Genomic DNA, 17327 nt, shown 5'->3' with positions numbered 1-17327 from the left:
AAAAGTAAGCAACTTCAACTAAACGTCCCATGGAGACATCTGAAAGATTGTGTGTTGTCTTTGCTTGAAGGACTGTATCTGTCAATGCAGGCAAAAGATCATTTATGAATTCCTGTGGAGAAAGATACTAAACAGCGTAGAGCTCTCTGTGCGATCCAGGGTGCTGAAGCTGGATGACATGTTTGTGTTTTAGTTGTGCAGATGTGCAAGGAGCCCCAATGTTTGGACAGCACTCTGTGGCAGGACATCTAACACTTCACTGTAGAGAAAACTGAGAGGCAGGTGTGGGATAGGCAGCATGGAGGAGTCAGTGCCTTGGTCGAAGGTTAGACATGACTGAAGGCTAGAGTAAACTTCAGGGGCAAGGTCAAATGTTACTTTAGACTATCCATGTACAGTCGTTCGGTGTTCGTAATCTTTACTTCCAAAAACCACGTCTGCCCTTCTCTTTGATGTCCTTGTATTTCTGTGTTTTCTCGACTGTGCTTTTCTGATAATAAATGGAAAGTCATGATTGTTTTGGGGATTTTAGAACTCAAACTTCCTTATCAACCAATGAGGACACCAAATAATGTGTGTAGTGAAGTGCTTTTCGGTAGTCATTCTGTTCAGTCACACGTCCTTGCTTACAGATTTTTTTTTTGTCTATCTCTGCAGATCTACACAGACTGGGCCAATCACTACCTGGCCAAGTCTGGCTGTCAACGCCTCATCAAGGACCTGAGCCAGGACGTCACCGATGGAGTCCTGCTGGCACAGATCATCCAGATCATAGGTAGCCATCCACACACACACACACACACACACACACACACACACACACACACACACACACACACACACACACACACACACACACACACACCACACCCACCTGTATTCTGCATTGTTATCATGACGAACCAGAAAGTTTGACTTACTTCAGGTCTTTCAATGTTTAAAAAGTATATTAAAAATGTGTTATCAGCAGTTGTGAAGCAACGCATGTGTCCATAATTCATTCTGTCTGGGATATGAACCACCCACCCACGCATGCACGCAAACACACACACACACACACACATAATGTTTGGTCTCTGTTGTGGTGAAGTTGGAAGGAAGTGGTTCCTCAGTCTGATGGAGTATTTGGGCCAAATCGCAGCAGCATCAACCCCCTTGTTCTGGGTGCTGGGCTGAGCTGCAGCAGAGCAGAGATCTGTGGCTCTGACACCCATGGGTTCAGAGGCATGTGCCCCATCTTTCTATCTTCATGTCCTTATGACTGTCTCTCTCCCCTTTTATGTCTGTTTCTTTCAGTGCTCTGCTTCTCTTTTCCCCCCTCTCTGTCTGTCTCTCTCGCTCTCTCTCTATCTCTCTCTCTCTCTCTCTCCAAGTTGAACTTGATCTGGGTGTCTCTCTCCTGTTGGCTGTCTCACCCCGCCTGTCATTTCTCTCTCAGATATTATTTTCTCTTATCCTCCACTTTTTCTCCTGTTTCGCATTAATACATTACAGGCTAACACATTGGTGTAATGTGATTACGGCTTGGTAGCAAAGAATAGTGTGATGGACTATCATATAAATGCAGCAATCACATTATGTTTACTAATCTCAGTAACTCTCTTACTTGGACATTTGACGGACAGCTTCCCAGAAAGGAGGTCAGGACAAAATAGTGAAGTGACTTTTACACTTTTCACTGCCACTCGAGGCCATTTGTGACGGCTTAAATACATTTGACTTGACTTGACCTAAAGGTTACTGTTAAGTTTAATTTTAAAATAATTACAATATTTTCATAACCTGGTAGTATTCACACAGTAATAAATGATGAGTAATAAATTCAGATTTTGTTGTAATCATGCCCAGGTCCGTCACACAATTTAGTCTTTGTTCCCTCACACGTTCTTTTTTTTGTTCTTGTGTCAAAAGTCTTTGCTCTTTCTTGCTTTGTTTTTCTTTTTGTGTCTATCAATGTTCTTTTAACTTTTCTCTGTCTGGGACTCTTTTTAACACACCGACAACCTCACACACACACACACCAACACATTTTCCTCTCTGTTACATATGCTGCCTTTCTCACTGATGCTGTCTGTCTCCCTAAATCTCTCACACTTTTTTTAAACCCTGTCTCACTTCCTAACTCCGTTGTTCTATCCAACCCCTTTATCTCTCTCTCTCTCTCTCTCTCTCTCTCTATCTCTCTCTCTCTCTCTCTTTTTCTCCCTCACACTCTCTCTCTTTCTCTCTCTGTTGGACTGAAACTTTACCCTCCCTGCTCACCCGAACAGACAATGAGGCCAAGCTGGCCTGTCAGTAATTCTCTGGCGGCAGCTGACGAATTAGGCAGCTTCGCTTTCCAGACCTTTCCTGCGTCGCTCTGCACCTCCACACACACAGACACACACACACACACATACACATGTGAACACACCCACACATGTATGAACACACACACACACACATACAGAAACACACCCACACAGACTCTGCGATGGTAACCTTAACAGAGGTTTCCTGCCGGATTTGTGTACCTGAAGTCAAAAAGTCAGTGGACGTCTGGATGTTAAAGTTCAGCGTGGGTCGGCAGTAAAAATCTGTCTTTTTTCCTTTTTCTCACACAGCGAATGAGAAGGTGGAGGATATCAATGGCAGCCCCAGGAGCCAGTCGCAAATGGTGAGTGTTTCCGCCTAACTGTTATGTATTGTATATTGTATCATTCATCCATCCTTTAATGTGCAGTTATTGAATAGTATTTATCTAAGGTACCAACTGTTGTGAAGCTGAAATTAAGTTTGACATTTGTAGCTTTAAAGTTACACCAGCAACAGTAAGATGGACCTAAATTCCTAGAGTACAGAGAGCAGCACTTCATCCCATTGACTGTGCCAGTATTACAAAAGCTGTGATTGAAAATGCATTCCTGAATCACCTGCTCTGGGCTGTGAAGACTCAGAAGTACTTTCCTGTGATCAAAAGATCCAAGAAACTAAAATGAAAGCACACATACTCAAATGGTGCATTTAAGTATCTATAATGTGTGTTATACTTAATACTTCTATTTTGCTACATGTTTGACAGCTGTGAGTTATTACTTCTCAGAATTATGCTGAATGAGTACATCTACTAAGCTATGTAATAACACATTATTTATTTAAAATCATTTCTTAATTATACACTTACCCTGGGCACACCTTCACAAACACTTTCTACTGATGTTCATGTGGATGGTCACAGGCTGAGAAGGTTGTACGGCCAGTCAGTTGGGAAAACATTTGACAACAGGCAACGACTGAGCCCTATAGTGTACATACCAAGTCACATGTTTACAAGCCTTGACTTAAATTAAATGGAGCATATCCCATAGACACACTTTCACTGTTACTCGTTTGCGTGTTCATTTCACATGATTTCAAGTAACCGATCTGACAGGCTCTGATCACAATCCCTAACCATCTCCACTCTTCTGAACTATGGTGATGACTGAAGTAACCGCATTGCCACTTAGCTAAAATACACAGTAGGGCCCCATAAAGTTCAAACCCATAACATATTTGACTTACCGTGCCATTTTCAATTATCTGTGTTCCTGGCTGCCATGCGGCCGCCGGTGTCGTTTTCCCCCCTCTCTGTTAATGAGATGACGGGCTGTAGTGTAACCGCTGATTGTCGTCACTGTGAGATAATTACACCTCACTTTAACTAGGGTTGACTAAGTGTTTATGCAGTGGTTGGTTTGCCCTGGCATCTGCCCTCCTGCCATTAAAAGTGACTAAAGCCATCTATCTGCTTTCTTAGTGAGACACTGTGGGCTCCTGACAGTGTGTGTATTGTGTCTTTGAGCCCCTTTGAGCTGTGTTTTGTATATATGCGTATTGCTCACCCGACAGAATTCTTTTCATTTATTGCACCATTTTACATTGGCTGCGTTCCAAATGACATACTCTTTCTTTTCTCTATTCTACATACTTCAGCTGATGATAAAGAGTATGTAGTTGGCATGCAGTAGGCATTCAATAAGAACATACTTTTACTTATTAATATCATCGTTACATCACGCCTTGAACTAGCTTCTTCCTAATTTATCCGTCACATTGCTGGTGGTTTTCACGTTGAGGCACTGTCGATGTGACATAATTTCCTGTGCGCATTGGATTGTGGGTCAGAATCGGGCGATAAAACATGCTGATTTTCACAATAAAATCCCCAGGTAGTTTTAAGCATGCTGCATCTGACGAAACAATAATTGGGAGATTCTACTTTTGTTTTCTACCATACTAAATAGCAGGAAGTATGGGTATTGGAACGCAGGGATTGTCTTAATTACATAACATTACATACATTTAGCACACACGTTTATCCAAAGAGGCTAACAACTGGAGGTAGGCAGCCAGGATTAAGTGTTCACTGGATTTGCCCCACACTGACCAGCAATCAAACCCTGGTTTTCCGCACCAACATTGGTGGTGTTATCTACATGGCTATCCAGCTGCCGATATGTGTCAGTACTTTAATGTTTTTCGGCTTGTACATAGAGAAGTCAATGAACTTGATAAACTCTCTGGGAGGTCTGAGGAAAACCATTATGGGGGGGGGGCTAGCAGATTATATTTTACAACTGGTTTCACAGTTGAGCAGTTTTCTGTATTGTTTTACCTTTTCCTCCATGGCAAGTGCAGCTGTAATGGAAGCAGACTGCACTTTTTGTAAGAAAAACAACATTAAAAGAAACAGGAAGGAAGAACATGTTAAGGTCATGTGAATCCTGGTAACCCCTAATGTCACCGTGCAAGTTCAATGTGTCGAAACTTGTTCTGGAAAGACAAAACCTCTGTGCATATTTTGTACCCCAAAATTGATTGCTGCCCAGGCTAGGAAACAGACACAGACTGACGCACTGGTCACTCAGGGTGAGCTGCAAGCCGCACAGCAAGCATGTGGCTCGATATGATATGCCAGCCAAACTTTGTGTGTGTGTGTGTGTGTGTGTGTGTGTGTGTGTGTGTGTGTGTGTGTGTGTGTGTGTGTGTGTGTGTGTGTGTGTGTGTGTGTGTGTGTGTGTGTGTGTGTGTGTGTGTGTGTGTGTGTGTGTGTGTGTGTGTTTGTGTGTGTGTGCAGCTAAGCTCTTTGTCTCACTCACTTACTCTCCACCACCTGCTCTGACCACAGAGGGTCCGGCCAAGCTTGGGAAAACAAGAGTTTGAGGAAGCACGGTTGCTTATAGTGCGGGCGCAAGAGGAAGGAAACATCCGACACATAACATCCACAAAGAACCACAGTTTGGAAAAATCAAGGTTTATGCTGTGGCAGGTGAAGGGAACAGTTTGTAAACTGTAGTTGATTGGAGGAGATGTGAGGTTGTTGTGAGGTCAGGATACTTAAGACAGAAGTAGTCAGCAGCCCGCAGTTGGTTAATAAAACAGATGCAGGACCCGTTCCCACTGAGCTGCAAATATATTTAATTGCTAAAAGTTGGTTGAATAATTTATTGGCTGTCAATCGAAGCCCTCTGCAGGCCTGGACCCAGATCTGTCTTTGTGTCCCTCAAAATGTGTTTCCTTGACTTAGTTCCTTGTAGCACTGATGATGCAGGATGACGGTCCAATCACTGAATTACCTATATAGTAAATTGTGTTAAAGGTTGAGTCAGGGATTCTAAAGATAGCTTGTTGATAATCAAACTGACCACCGAAACCAAAGCACCTCTGCCGGATGGTTAGGAGATATTCATTTTTGACAAAAAGGGGATTTGGATTAGGATAGCTGCTCCACCTTTAATATGTACTGCTCTTGGTCCATTGATGAAAGTCAGTGTGAACACAAACACTACCAGAATGAAACAACAATAGCATAGTTATTTTTTACCCCTCTTGGCCAGACCAAGTGAACTGAATGACCCAAAGAGATCAAGGTGACGAAACGTGAACATATGGCCGTCCATATGCGCCAAAAAGTATGTTGCGTGGCTTGTACGTCCCATGGGCTCGAACGCTGATATCAATCTGGAAACTTTAGTTATTTACTGACAACCCCTCCCCCTGTCCTGAATAAAACTATAAATGTAATTTAACTTTGGGCTGCATATAGACAACACAAGCTGTGAACTTTGGAGACCTGCCACAGGCCACCTATATACTGTAGCACCTGGAGCTTAAACGCCCGGGCCAAATACATCACAGCAGCTAACAGCAGCTGTCATTGCAGGGGCAGATGAGTCGGATTTACTTCCTCTGCACATCAGATTCTTACCCATATGGGACTTGAAATGGTGATCCATGCCGTCACAAGCTCTGTCTCTCTGAGTGGTGGGTCCCTGCCAGTCTAGTGATCGGACAGAGGCCAACTGAGCAGCTGCTTGGAAGCTGAGGAGCAGAAAACTAACACTGCACCAGCATCTGCAGGCTTTGCGGCTAATCTACAAACATAATACGTATTTTCCCTGCCCCACTAAACCCATTTGAACAATGCCAGAGATCCACAAGTCAGTTGAAGTTCTACTATTTCCTGCAGAGCTTAATCCAACAGAAGAACTTGGCAGATGCGTTGAAGGTCAGTAAGAGTATTGGCCAATAACGGTCGGCTCCGGCTTTTCACAAACATCTGCCATCAGCAGCCCACTTCCTCTAAAATCTTTGTTTTACTTCCAAAATGATTTAGTTTTTGGAGGAAAATGTTCCGGTTGCATCCACATCTGGAGTGAATGGTGACATTTAAAGTATGGGCCAGTCATGTCAAGCCTTATATTGGCTCCTGAATACTTCATCATTATAATGTCATTATTATGGCCGAAGGGTGCCTGCTCAACAGGCCCATAATATAGCACTGCAAAGAACAGTAACATTATGAATTATTAGCCACCATTTTCTAGTTTTCTCTCCCCTACTTGCTTTAATTTGCTCCCATCAAGAACAATTTGTAAAAGAGTCTCAATGTTGATCTCCTTACATTTTACAGTGTATATTTACAGCCTTTATTTATACAGTGCACATTTCCATTCAGTAATACTGAAAGGTCAAACTTTGGTTAAAAGGCTAAAAGAAAATCAAATTATAATGAGTTATAATTACACTTCCAGTGTTTAACTAAACGCTTGTTGATCCCCCCCAAGTCCCTGGTTTTACTACTTTTGTATAGACGACGGAATTACAATTCTTGATCATTCTCCTGAGGATAGAGTGGAAGTGTGGCAATCTACAACAAAATGCCAGATATGTACTTTGGCCATTACTGTACTCAGCAGGCTTTGCTTGCATTCATGGATGAATAAGTATTTTCTATGCAAAATGTTCTATATTCTTAATGCAAATGGGATTCCTCACATTTGAAGCCCAGTGGTTTGACTGGTGGAAATTGTGAACATGAACATTGTTCTCCAGCAGAGCTTCCGGCCGGTGTGTTTTGGGGTATAGTTTTTGGTTGGATGTATTGTTGTATAGGAATTTGTTCCTCAATATTGGGAGTAGGGGGACATTGAGGGGCCAACAACTACACATTTGGTCCCAGAAGAAATCATCTCCAACCACTGAGCAAGCTTTTGAAGATTAAACGAAAATGAGGAATGACAGGAGCTTTAAAAGGAGCTTTCAACTCAGTGGAGATTTGAGTCAGGTTCTGTTCTGTCTGTCTACTACTGAATACAGTCTCTTTTTACAGGTTTTCAGCTTTGTCACAATATACAAGAAAAGAGAGGGAACATGTCAAACATGGACGTGATTCAGTGGCTAGTGAGTGACCTGAGGCAGGTGTGGAGGCTGAGGTTGATTGGCCCCCCTCCCTTTTTGGATAGAAGGGTCAGCTTAATTTGATGTAAAACTATGAATGCATTTTGTGGATGTACTGTAGTGTCTCACACAGCGTTTGTGTGAAGCCCTCAATTGTCTGGCCCGCCTCACTGTAATCCCTCACCGATGAAAAACCACACGCTCTCTGACAGTGCATTTTCCCCGTGATTGTACAGACATCCAAAGAAATTAGATGTGCACACAGGTTTTCCAATGGGATGAAGGATTACTCTCTCTTTTTTCATTACTCAGAAGAATCTTGCTCAAACACAGGAACGGCAGGCAGTGGAGGCCCATTCAGCAGAAAATATTAAAGCTGCGCAACACTAATCCTCCTCATTATAGACAGACATCATTAGCTAACCACAGAGCGCTTCCACTGCAATACGGATGACGGTGCAGTTTCACTTTGGATGCGTGTGTGTGCGTTTAGCTTCTAGCCACCTCAGCAAAGGATGTCGGGGTAAAAAACAAACACTCGCCAAACTGTTACATGCAAAGATGCAGGGATGCAACATCTGTCAGCAAGACAGGTCAGGGCAGGAAAGATTACATCAAACAACTCACCACTTTAAAGTCTTTAAGCTCTTCCCCGCTGCTTTTTCATTTGTGGTATTGGATTTTAAAGCGCCTCATGGATCATATTTAGAATGGCTATTTGTAGCATTGGCTCTCGCCAGATCTAATCTGATATGACAATGTAATCTCTTTGGTTATTGATTTACATTGATGGAGCGTTTGTGCGAAATTGTGACAAAGTTTGTTGTTGGTGCTCTTCTTATTTGAGGTTAATCTGTTTATGTTGCATCGGAATTATTTGTAGGAACTCACCATGGCCTTTCCATCAGCAGGGAAATGTCATATTGATGTGATATTTGTGTTTTAAATATCTGCTAAACAAAGAATGACTTACCAGTGGCACTAACCAAATCTGTAGCATTTACTTTCGACTTTCAACCAAACTAAACTGTAAGTTGTATCAGCAAAGCGATTAGTAATATCCACTTAAACTAGACAAGTCATGCTATGCATCATGTTGGGCGTTATGTGCTGTTTTTGAGGCCTATTTGAGGTTAGAGTTTCTGAGACTATTAAAAGCCTACCAGTGTCATCTGGGCCCCATCTGTGGGCACCCCGCACACCAGCCAGACAAGAAGACACAAGCCACTCTGTAGTGTCCTCTTCACAGACTTGACCTCACATTATCAGCACAGCTAGCTATTAATCTCTGCTTCTAATCTATTGCGTTCCTAATTTGAAGCCCTGGTCCCGGGTTCCTGTAAGAACAGACCAACTGGCATCTGTGTGACAATCTTTCTCGCGGTTGTACATTTGAGTATATCATCCCTGGCTGTCAGGCCACTCACCTATTATGAGAGTATGTTGGCGTGGAAATGCACACCGACAAATGGATTATGGGACCTCTAATCTTCTGAAATATCCCTGATGTTATTGTGCATGCCCAGCACTTGGTAGTGATTGGCCCTGCAGAGGGCAGAGGCAGATGTGCCAGCTCAGACTGCTGGAACTATAGCTGTACAGGGGGTGTAATTCATTCTCTCAACTTGGGCACAGTCTGGCTGGCTTGATGGTAGGGAGTTGAGCTTGTGACCAGAAGTGAGATCCCTTGTCAGATGCAAACTCTACAAAGTAAAAGAGTGGGAATTGTCCTCTCTGTCATAAGGTTGAGGCATCAAAAATCATTGTAGCCCTTAAAAAATGTATGTATGACCATATATCCTTATTTGTGTCATATCCATACACAGCTGCTTTTAAGCTGACAAACTAACTTCAGACTACATGCCCAGCACCGAAAAGCAGGCAAGGCAAAGATAGCAACTAGCTAATAAACATAGTGGAGCATTTAGCATCTAAGAGACACATTTTTCTTTGGAGACCAATAACACACACAGTGCACAAATCGGCATTATATTAAGCTCATGTTGCTGTGTTTCTGACGTAGGTGTAATGAAGCAGCTAGTTGCAAAAATAGGTTTCCATTTGACAAACCAGAAGTTTACGTCAGATGTTACCACCATAAGAAGAAACATGTGCTGTTCTAATTTTTATTGCCAGACGTTAAAGAGTGAGGTCTGCTCACCAGTTGGTTGAGAGACACTGGAGCTTGTACTTAATGATTTGTTTCCGTTGTTGCATATATGATTTATACAACGATAACGTAGCTGAGACCTCCTAACATAGAATATAGAAAGCAGGATCCTGGAGTTTCAGTATTTTTCAGAGATCCAGTATTTAATGTTTGGCTGCTCAAGTGCCTCCGCAGCTGTTGTGCTGAAACCCCTCACTGCTCTCAACCTGTTTGAACATCACACCCTTTGACTCTTGTGAAGCCTCTTTGGGGTCCATCTCTTTTTTCTTTGTTCTTCTTCGGGCGCCTGTTTCTTTTTTTATAGTAAGAGGTGTGTGTTCTGGTGCACAGGGCGACCTTGTCATATGTTTGCCAGTTCAGCAACACGAACGGAGCATCCAGGGGCTTGTTACAGACACACTTGTAGCTCAATTTGGAGCTTTTAATCAGTCATTATAACTGAACGACATCGGCAGATGTTCTGTTAAGGGAGCAAAGGGCTGGCTTGTTAAAGCGGGCGGAGTGAAGGACTTCTAACCCTTGATCCAGGTCAGTTTCTTTGGGTGTGACGCACCAGCTGTAGTCTCCCTCTGTTCACTGCTCTGAACCGTCTCATGCAGTTTTTGGAGTCTCAAATCAAATATAAATGAGTCTCTTCACAAATTCCCTCTGTATTCAGCTTAGTGAGGTATGTGAGAAAGGTTGAATTCTCTGTCTTCTTAGGTGTTTTTCCCATTGACCCACTGGCAGCTAACTCACAACCAGGCCAGCTTGCCTTGTGCTGTTAGATTCCCTCTCCAACCTCCAACCCTGCCTGGCACCCTCTTTAGCCACCCGACATGGCATTTGTCAACTTATCGCTAAGCGCCACTCCCCTTCTTCAATGCCTGAGCAAAAACAGGCGTGTTGCATTGTTGCACTGCCTTATGAAGTCAAAACTATTGTGGTCTGGATGTTTAAGAAGTCCAGTTTAATTCATTGTTGACGCTGAAACCAAAAATACGCCTTTTGAAGGTGCACTAATTGATTTTGACGCTTGTTTATCACTCCAGCTTTATACTAAACCAAAGACAGGTAAAAGTTTTCCTTGGAGTCCAGCTTCCTCTGAATACATTTCTCACTCTCTGACAACATGAATAAGGTGAATATTTGATATCTCACGTCACTGCTGAAGCGGAGAAGTGATTTTGGTTAAGTGGCCGCTTGTGTTGTTGTGTATTGGGACCACCATTTTCAACATAAAATGAACTGGCAAAAGGAAAATCTGTAAAATGGCGGAAAGTTTGTTTGGAGCATCACACATTTGCAAAAAATTACTATTTTTAGTATCATAATTTTATACATTTGGTCCAAAAACATTTGGAAAGTCTATGGGAGCCTGATGATCCACTTATTTTATCCGATTCATGTGTGTGAGGCAGCCAGTAGGAAGTCAGTCGGTTTGGCCAGCAGAAGTCCCAGACGTGCGTCTTGAAATGGCTCGGTTGGGGAGTCGAGTCTCTAGTGTGCATGCAAATGTGCTGTATGAGCCCAGTGAGCAATTTAAAGTATATGAGCATAGGCGCCATGTTTGAATTTAAAATACGGGTCTCCTCGATACATCAAAGGCTTTACACACATTATCATTGAGGCAGATGGAATAAAATTGAAGAAAGCCATCACTGGAGCAAGAAATGTGTAAACTCAAAGCTACTGGGTCATCACTGCTTTCATCCATGACGATTAAATGGGAAAATGTACTCAACATTTGCCTTGTTTCGGTGCTTAACAGCTGAATTGGGTTTGTCCTTACTTACTAAAACTATGCTGAGGTTTCGTTCAGGAAAAATTGAGGAAAACTTGCACCTAAAAAAATAGCTTTTTGATATAAAATGGCTAAAAAATAGCTGCTACACCTGATTTATGACTGCTGTCTGACAAACGCAGCAGAGGAAACTGCATCCGACATTTAACATCTGGGAAAAGCTGGTGTAAAGTCTGCAGCACTGTTTTATGGGACACACACAGAGGGTGAGAGACTACAGCCAGGTTTCAACAGTGAGTAAGATAGACAGACAGACAGAGAGAGAGAGAGAGAGAGAGAGAGAAACAGTGAGAAAATGTCAGACAATGAAAACGCTCTGCAAAAAAATACTGCAGTGGTGTAAGAACTTCTGCAGCAAATTATAAAGTTAATTTACGGTAGCTCTCTGTTCAGCACCGTAACACAATAAAAAAGATTACTATGAAAAAGTATTATGTATTTTTTTACTGGCTCACAGCAGGTTCACTTAAGGTAATTTAGCTAACAACATCAAACCAATGAACTAATATTTCCTAACATGTAGCATCCCTCCAGAGTGAATGCACATTTACAGCTCATATGGTGTCTTCTCTTCAACTAATAGTCCATGTTCATAAACAGAGAATACTGTCAGAACAGTCACTCCTCAGATCTTATTTCAGCTGTGCACAGTAAATAACCTGAACATTGTAGGTAAGAAAAAATGTTGCATCACTGGCAGTAACATTGCACTCTTCAGTATTAGAAGTCATCAGCAGGTTGTTTCAGGTCGTTTTGAAGATTACCCCCAATGATGTCACACATGATTTTGTATGTTGACACGACAATGATAAATCTTCCTTCTATATTTTCAAAGTAAAATAACCTGAATGTAGGAGATGAAACTCATGTGCCATCATAGTTATTTGTGCTTTAAAGTCTACAGTGTAATAAGACGTCATAAGAAGGCATTGCTTTGGTTTTATCCATGATAGTAGGAGGTTAGTGCAGGTATTTCTCACCTTCCGTCATAGCTGGTCAGCAGGCTGTGCAAACGGATGCCTCAGGACTCGGCAGCTTAACCTCACTGACCCTTTCAGACATAAAGACTGACAGCCAAATATGTCGGCTGTCAACAGTAATGCTATCCCTCATGTTGGTGACGTTTACCTTTGCAGACAGGACTGGGACATACTGTGTGTGTACGCGACAAACAGACAGACTGGTGATGTCATCGGAGTTATCAGGGATTTGACTCCATCCTGTGGAGTTTGAATACAGGGACAGTCAAACAGAAGGCTCCATTGAGTTGCATTATGGGTAATGTAGGGTCCTCTTTGGAACCCTACCAACATCTGGGACTATATGTCAGGTCATCTCTGGCTTTGACTAGGGCTAACTATAAATTCCAGTCCTGTAGATGTTGCAGTACGCCTAGTTGCCTCAAATGTCCAGGTTTTGAATCAGAATAAAAGTTTTGAATTAAATAGTTTTAACTCAATTTGTCCACTGAATTATCATTTTAATGTGATCTGATGTACTACCCAGATCGTACATAGCCATTTGTAATTCAGCTATGTTTTTTTTTACATTTTAAGTGAAATATGTGCAATATTGCAATATATCACAATATTAAACGTATGGCAATGTATCGTGATATATCATATCGTGACTCATGTATCAGGATGCATATTGTGAAGTCATTGTCAATAACCAGCCCTACCTTTGACAATCTTTTTAAAAAGCTGTCTCTTCCCTGTGAGACTTCTTGGATATTAACAGTAATGCTAAAAGGTTGCTATTGTTCTTCCATACATGTTCTGTTGTAGAATTACACATAATACTACTGTTAGTCAGACAATAATGCATGCAAATTGAAAGGAAATGAATATGAGAACAGATATATAAACGGAGACGGATGAAATAAAACAACAAAAGCAATATGTGCGTGTGCTCTGCATCATCTTGCTATTTTCTTGAGATGGCATCATCAACAGACGGGATAATGAGATCTGACTCGAGCAGTGTGAAAGGATTTAGAGAGATTTATTCAGAGATGAATGAGGTGACTCGTTAGGCTTTGTCATCCATAAAACATCTTTGTTTGACTGTCTGTGTCTCCCCGTCTCTCTCTCTCTCTCTGCCACCCTTCACACACAGCTTACAGACACATGTGAACACACTCTCTGTGCAGCAGATGCACAAAGCCACATGGAGGTCTTCCAAGCTATTTGATGCTGTAAACATTTGAAACCGAACCACCATATATAATTGAGACTTCCACTGATATACTGTAGGCCTGTGCTGCCGTGCAGATCCTGTTGATTATACATCATGTGTGTTTATATGCTGACTGAGCGAGTACCGTAAAGAAAGAAGGAACCAGGAATGTCACAGCAATAGAAATCCTTAAAGAAATTGATTGTTTCATTTACATGAATATGAGGTATGGTGTGATGAATATCAGCTAGTAGCTTGTTTGGTCTCTGAAGCGTCGGCTACTTGAATTGAATCATTTTCGTTTGGGTTTGTTGCGTTAGAGGCAGTTTTATGGTGGACAGTATCATAACATTTAGGCTGCAATGAATGCAAACATTGACTTTGTCAACCAGAACCAGATAAATCTGAATGTACAAGGTTCAGTGTGATGTTTACACTCTTAAAATGAGCAATTACCATGGGTTTTAAAATAAAATATCGACAGCTATTAAATATGAAATATATTAGTCAGGGCAATGGATGATGGGGACTGCCACCGTGATCAATATTGCATAAGAGCGTTTCTACAGCCGACGCCGGATGAGAACTTATTTGTTTTTTTATTTTGGGTTTTGACAAGATGAGCGACAATCCCTGGATTATGAAACCAGATCTTTTAACCCAGCCTCCCCTCTGCCCACTAGCTGCTCCAAAGCTCTGTCTACTTTGATCCACTTTGATTCATTGTCTGTCAGTAGCTGTCTAAGGCAGAGGGTGGAAGAGGAATCAATGGCTTGTTTGGGACTAGACTAGTGGAAGCACAATTGTCTCAACCCCAAGAGTTGATACAGAGGTGTTTGGCCATGAAATAAGTGGTTTGTTCAGTAAAAGGAAGGCTGAGGTGCTTCACATTCTGACAGGGCAGACCTGGCATGTGCTTCAGGTCTTAGCTATTCCTAAGAAAAACAAACATACAAATATCACCTTCCGTTTTCAAAACCTTTCTGACCACAACTCACTGCATTGAGCACAGAGACTTGACGTTGTCTGCATGTAAATCTTTTGCTTTTTAAAGCAGCTCAGCCCGGGCCGGCGGCACTGATTAATCAAATATATCCTGGCTGTAAAAAGCCTCCCAGCGATGTGTCGCCTCAGCATGAGTGATGCCTCATTAGGTTTCAAGTGCCAACAGGACTTAATAGGTACAAAAAGTGTGTGTATTCATCTTCGCAACGTTCTGCCATGTGCGGTTAATGGAATACGAGAGTTGACTTTGATAGAGGCTACCGAGACAAAATGTAATTTTTGTCGAATTTAGCTGGTATGGATTTTGATCTATGGGGAGATTAAAACCAATGCACAGTGGTTTCTACATGAAGAATTTTGATTTGATTTATCTGTCTTCCCCAGACTCATCAGTAGAGTTTGATTTCTGCCTTAAGTCAAAAGTCTTAAGAGATGCTACAAACAAAAGCTAGTCACCTCTTTGGTATTCTTGAGGAACACAAACATCCCACGGTCTCTGGTGACTATCCCTGAAGCCAACCATTCAGGTTCCAACCACACGGACAGGATCATATAACATCATTCAATGTAGGTGTTAAAAAATAAGTTAATAAACGTTGACAGTGTTCAGAAAATAATCACCGGTTTGAAAGTGAAACAGATTGGAAAGAAAAACTGTGAGTCAACTTGAGTCATCCCAAGCCTTTACTCACGGAATAGCTTTTTCGTGAAGCTCCAAGTCATATGTGTTTTTAAAATACTTACTTGGGGATTTAAGGTGGCATGTATTTTCCAGTGGAGATGTAGCATTTTGGGATGAAACCCTTCAATTATAGGCTATAAAGCGCTAACGCCTGGTTTTCCAGTCCATGTCTTCGAGGAGGTTTTATTTTTCTGTCCTTTAGGAAGTGGTAACTAAGGTGTTGGCCCATTTGTAGTTGACTTTTGCATCTAAAAGGGATAACACTTTCCAATTCCTGTCATCAGTCATCAGTCACTTGATATCTTTCGAGGGGCCCAATGCGCCCCCACAAACTTTTCATGGTCAAGGAGGGACCATGGGAGGGACCATGGGAAATTAAGATGAAAACCCGCAGATGCAGCCAGTGTCTCATTTTGGGTCCAACCAAGTCTCACCTTTTAACCAGGAGCGGAAAGAGAATCGAAATGCATCCAATTCCCGTGGAAATACAATCATTATGCTGTTGAGATTCACCCAATGTTTGTCAAAATGTAAAATGAAATTGCACTCAGAGAAAAAGGGTGAGTCACTTATTAAAAAAGAACATGTGACCTTTTTCCATGAACTTTTAAAAGTACAAAAGGACAAGGGTTCACGCTAGTCTTTTAGTGGAAGAAAGACAACCTCAAAAAGGAAAAGAGAAAAACAGCATTAAAGACAAATACATTATTAATACACTGCTCTTGTCAGCAACAACTTTCAAAAACACCTTTGATGCTTAATCTATTATGGTCAAAAACAGGTGCATTCTTAACCTTGGAAATAGCAGGTTGACGAAGAATTCACATCATACCCTACTCTCACATGGTGTTTTTAAAGCGTTCAGCCAGAACTTCCTTAGTAGATGGTTCTCATGCTAACTTGTCCAGGAAGAGTGTGACAGGTTGAAGCAGGGAATGCGGTTTTGCACTCAGCACAAATCTCCCCAGACATGGTACAAGTATTTCTCCACTGTGCTCTGTGCGAGTTGGAACGTGATATTTTGATTTGCAGTGTGGCTCTGTGAACGACACCTAGCTTAATTGAAATTGATAATCACAGAAACTTAACAGCCCCTCTTCATAATTCTCCAAGCCTTAGTGACAGGTTTCCTTCCCCACAGTTACATGTTGCGCCTGTTCCACTCCCGTCACTCCTCAAAGCCCTTCTCCTGCTCTAAGTGCTTCATGATTGGGGCAAAGTGTGCCTCATCAAAATGGCCCCCTTTTCCAAATTGCTTTTAATGGCTTCTGTGGATCCGTCTGATGCCAGCCTGCATGCGTCGGAAAAATAAATGATGTCGGTTTCTCGAGGAGCTGTTAAAGGATGCCGCAAAAGCCCAAACCGCCCCACCAAACTAGCAGTTTAACATCGCCAGAACCCCGCGGAACATTAATGCCCCAAGCCGTCATCAACGCCTTCAATCATTATTCCGATTGTGTACGTCATTTCAGCGTTAATATGCCGACTCAAAACAAACAGCGGTTTCGACTAAAAAGCCTCAGAGTTTCTTGTTGGAGTGTCAGTGTTTGGAGGGCTTGGAGAAGGGTTTCAACAGCGGTGCCGGTACTCCTATAAAATAGACAGAGATCTGTCTCTAACTAAACTAGATTTACTGTGTGTTAATGAGTTCACTCCTTTGGTCTTTACTAGCAATTTAACCAGCCTTCAAACACACACATGGACACACACAGTGCCTGTGGAACAGATGCAAAATGCTATAGCTAAGCTATATGCATTCTAAGCTTGTACAAATATGAATCTGAATAAGCATAATTAACTTGTCCTTC

General features: G+C 42.0%; 1 protein-coding gene across 7 annotated transcripts in view; it reads left to right on the top strand.

The window, feature by feature from the left end:
• The first annotated feature begins 701 nt into the window (after positions 1 to 701).
• nav3 (neuron navigator 3) overlaps positions 702 to 17327 on the top strand; it is a 136951-nt gene continuing 120325 nt past the window's right edge. For all 7 annotated transcript variants that reach the window (XM_080051313.1, XM_080051312.1, XM_080051311.1 and 4 more), the window contains exons 1-2: positions 702 to 775; positions 2604 to 2656. In XM_080051313.1, coding sequence (XP_079907439.1) covers positions 2654 to 2656 — 3 coding nt within the window. In that variant the 5' untranslated portion in view covers positions 702 to 775; positions 2604 to 2653. The remainder of the gene's footprint in view (positions 776 to 2603; positions 2657 to 17327) is intronic.

This window comes from Ammodytes marinus (assembly GCF_949987685.1).
Source record: "Ammodytes marinus genome assembly, chromosome: 22".
NCBI classification, from domain to species: Eukaryota; Metazoa; Chordata; class Actinopteri; order Uranoscopiformes; family Ammodytidae; genus Ammodytes; species Ammodytes marinus.
Note: the sequence above shows the minus strand (reverse complement) of the source record. Positions and strands in the feature narration are given on the sequence as shown.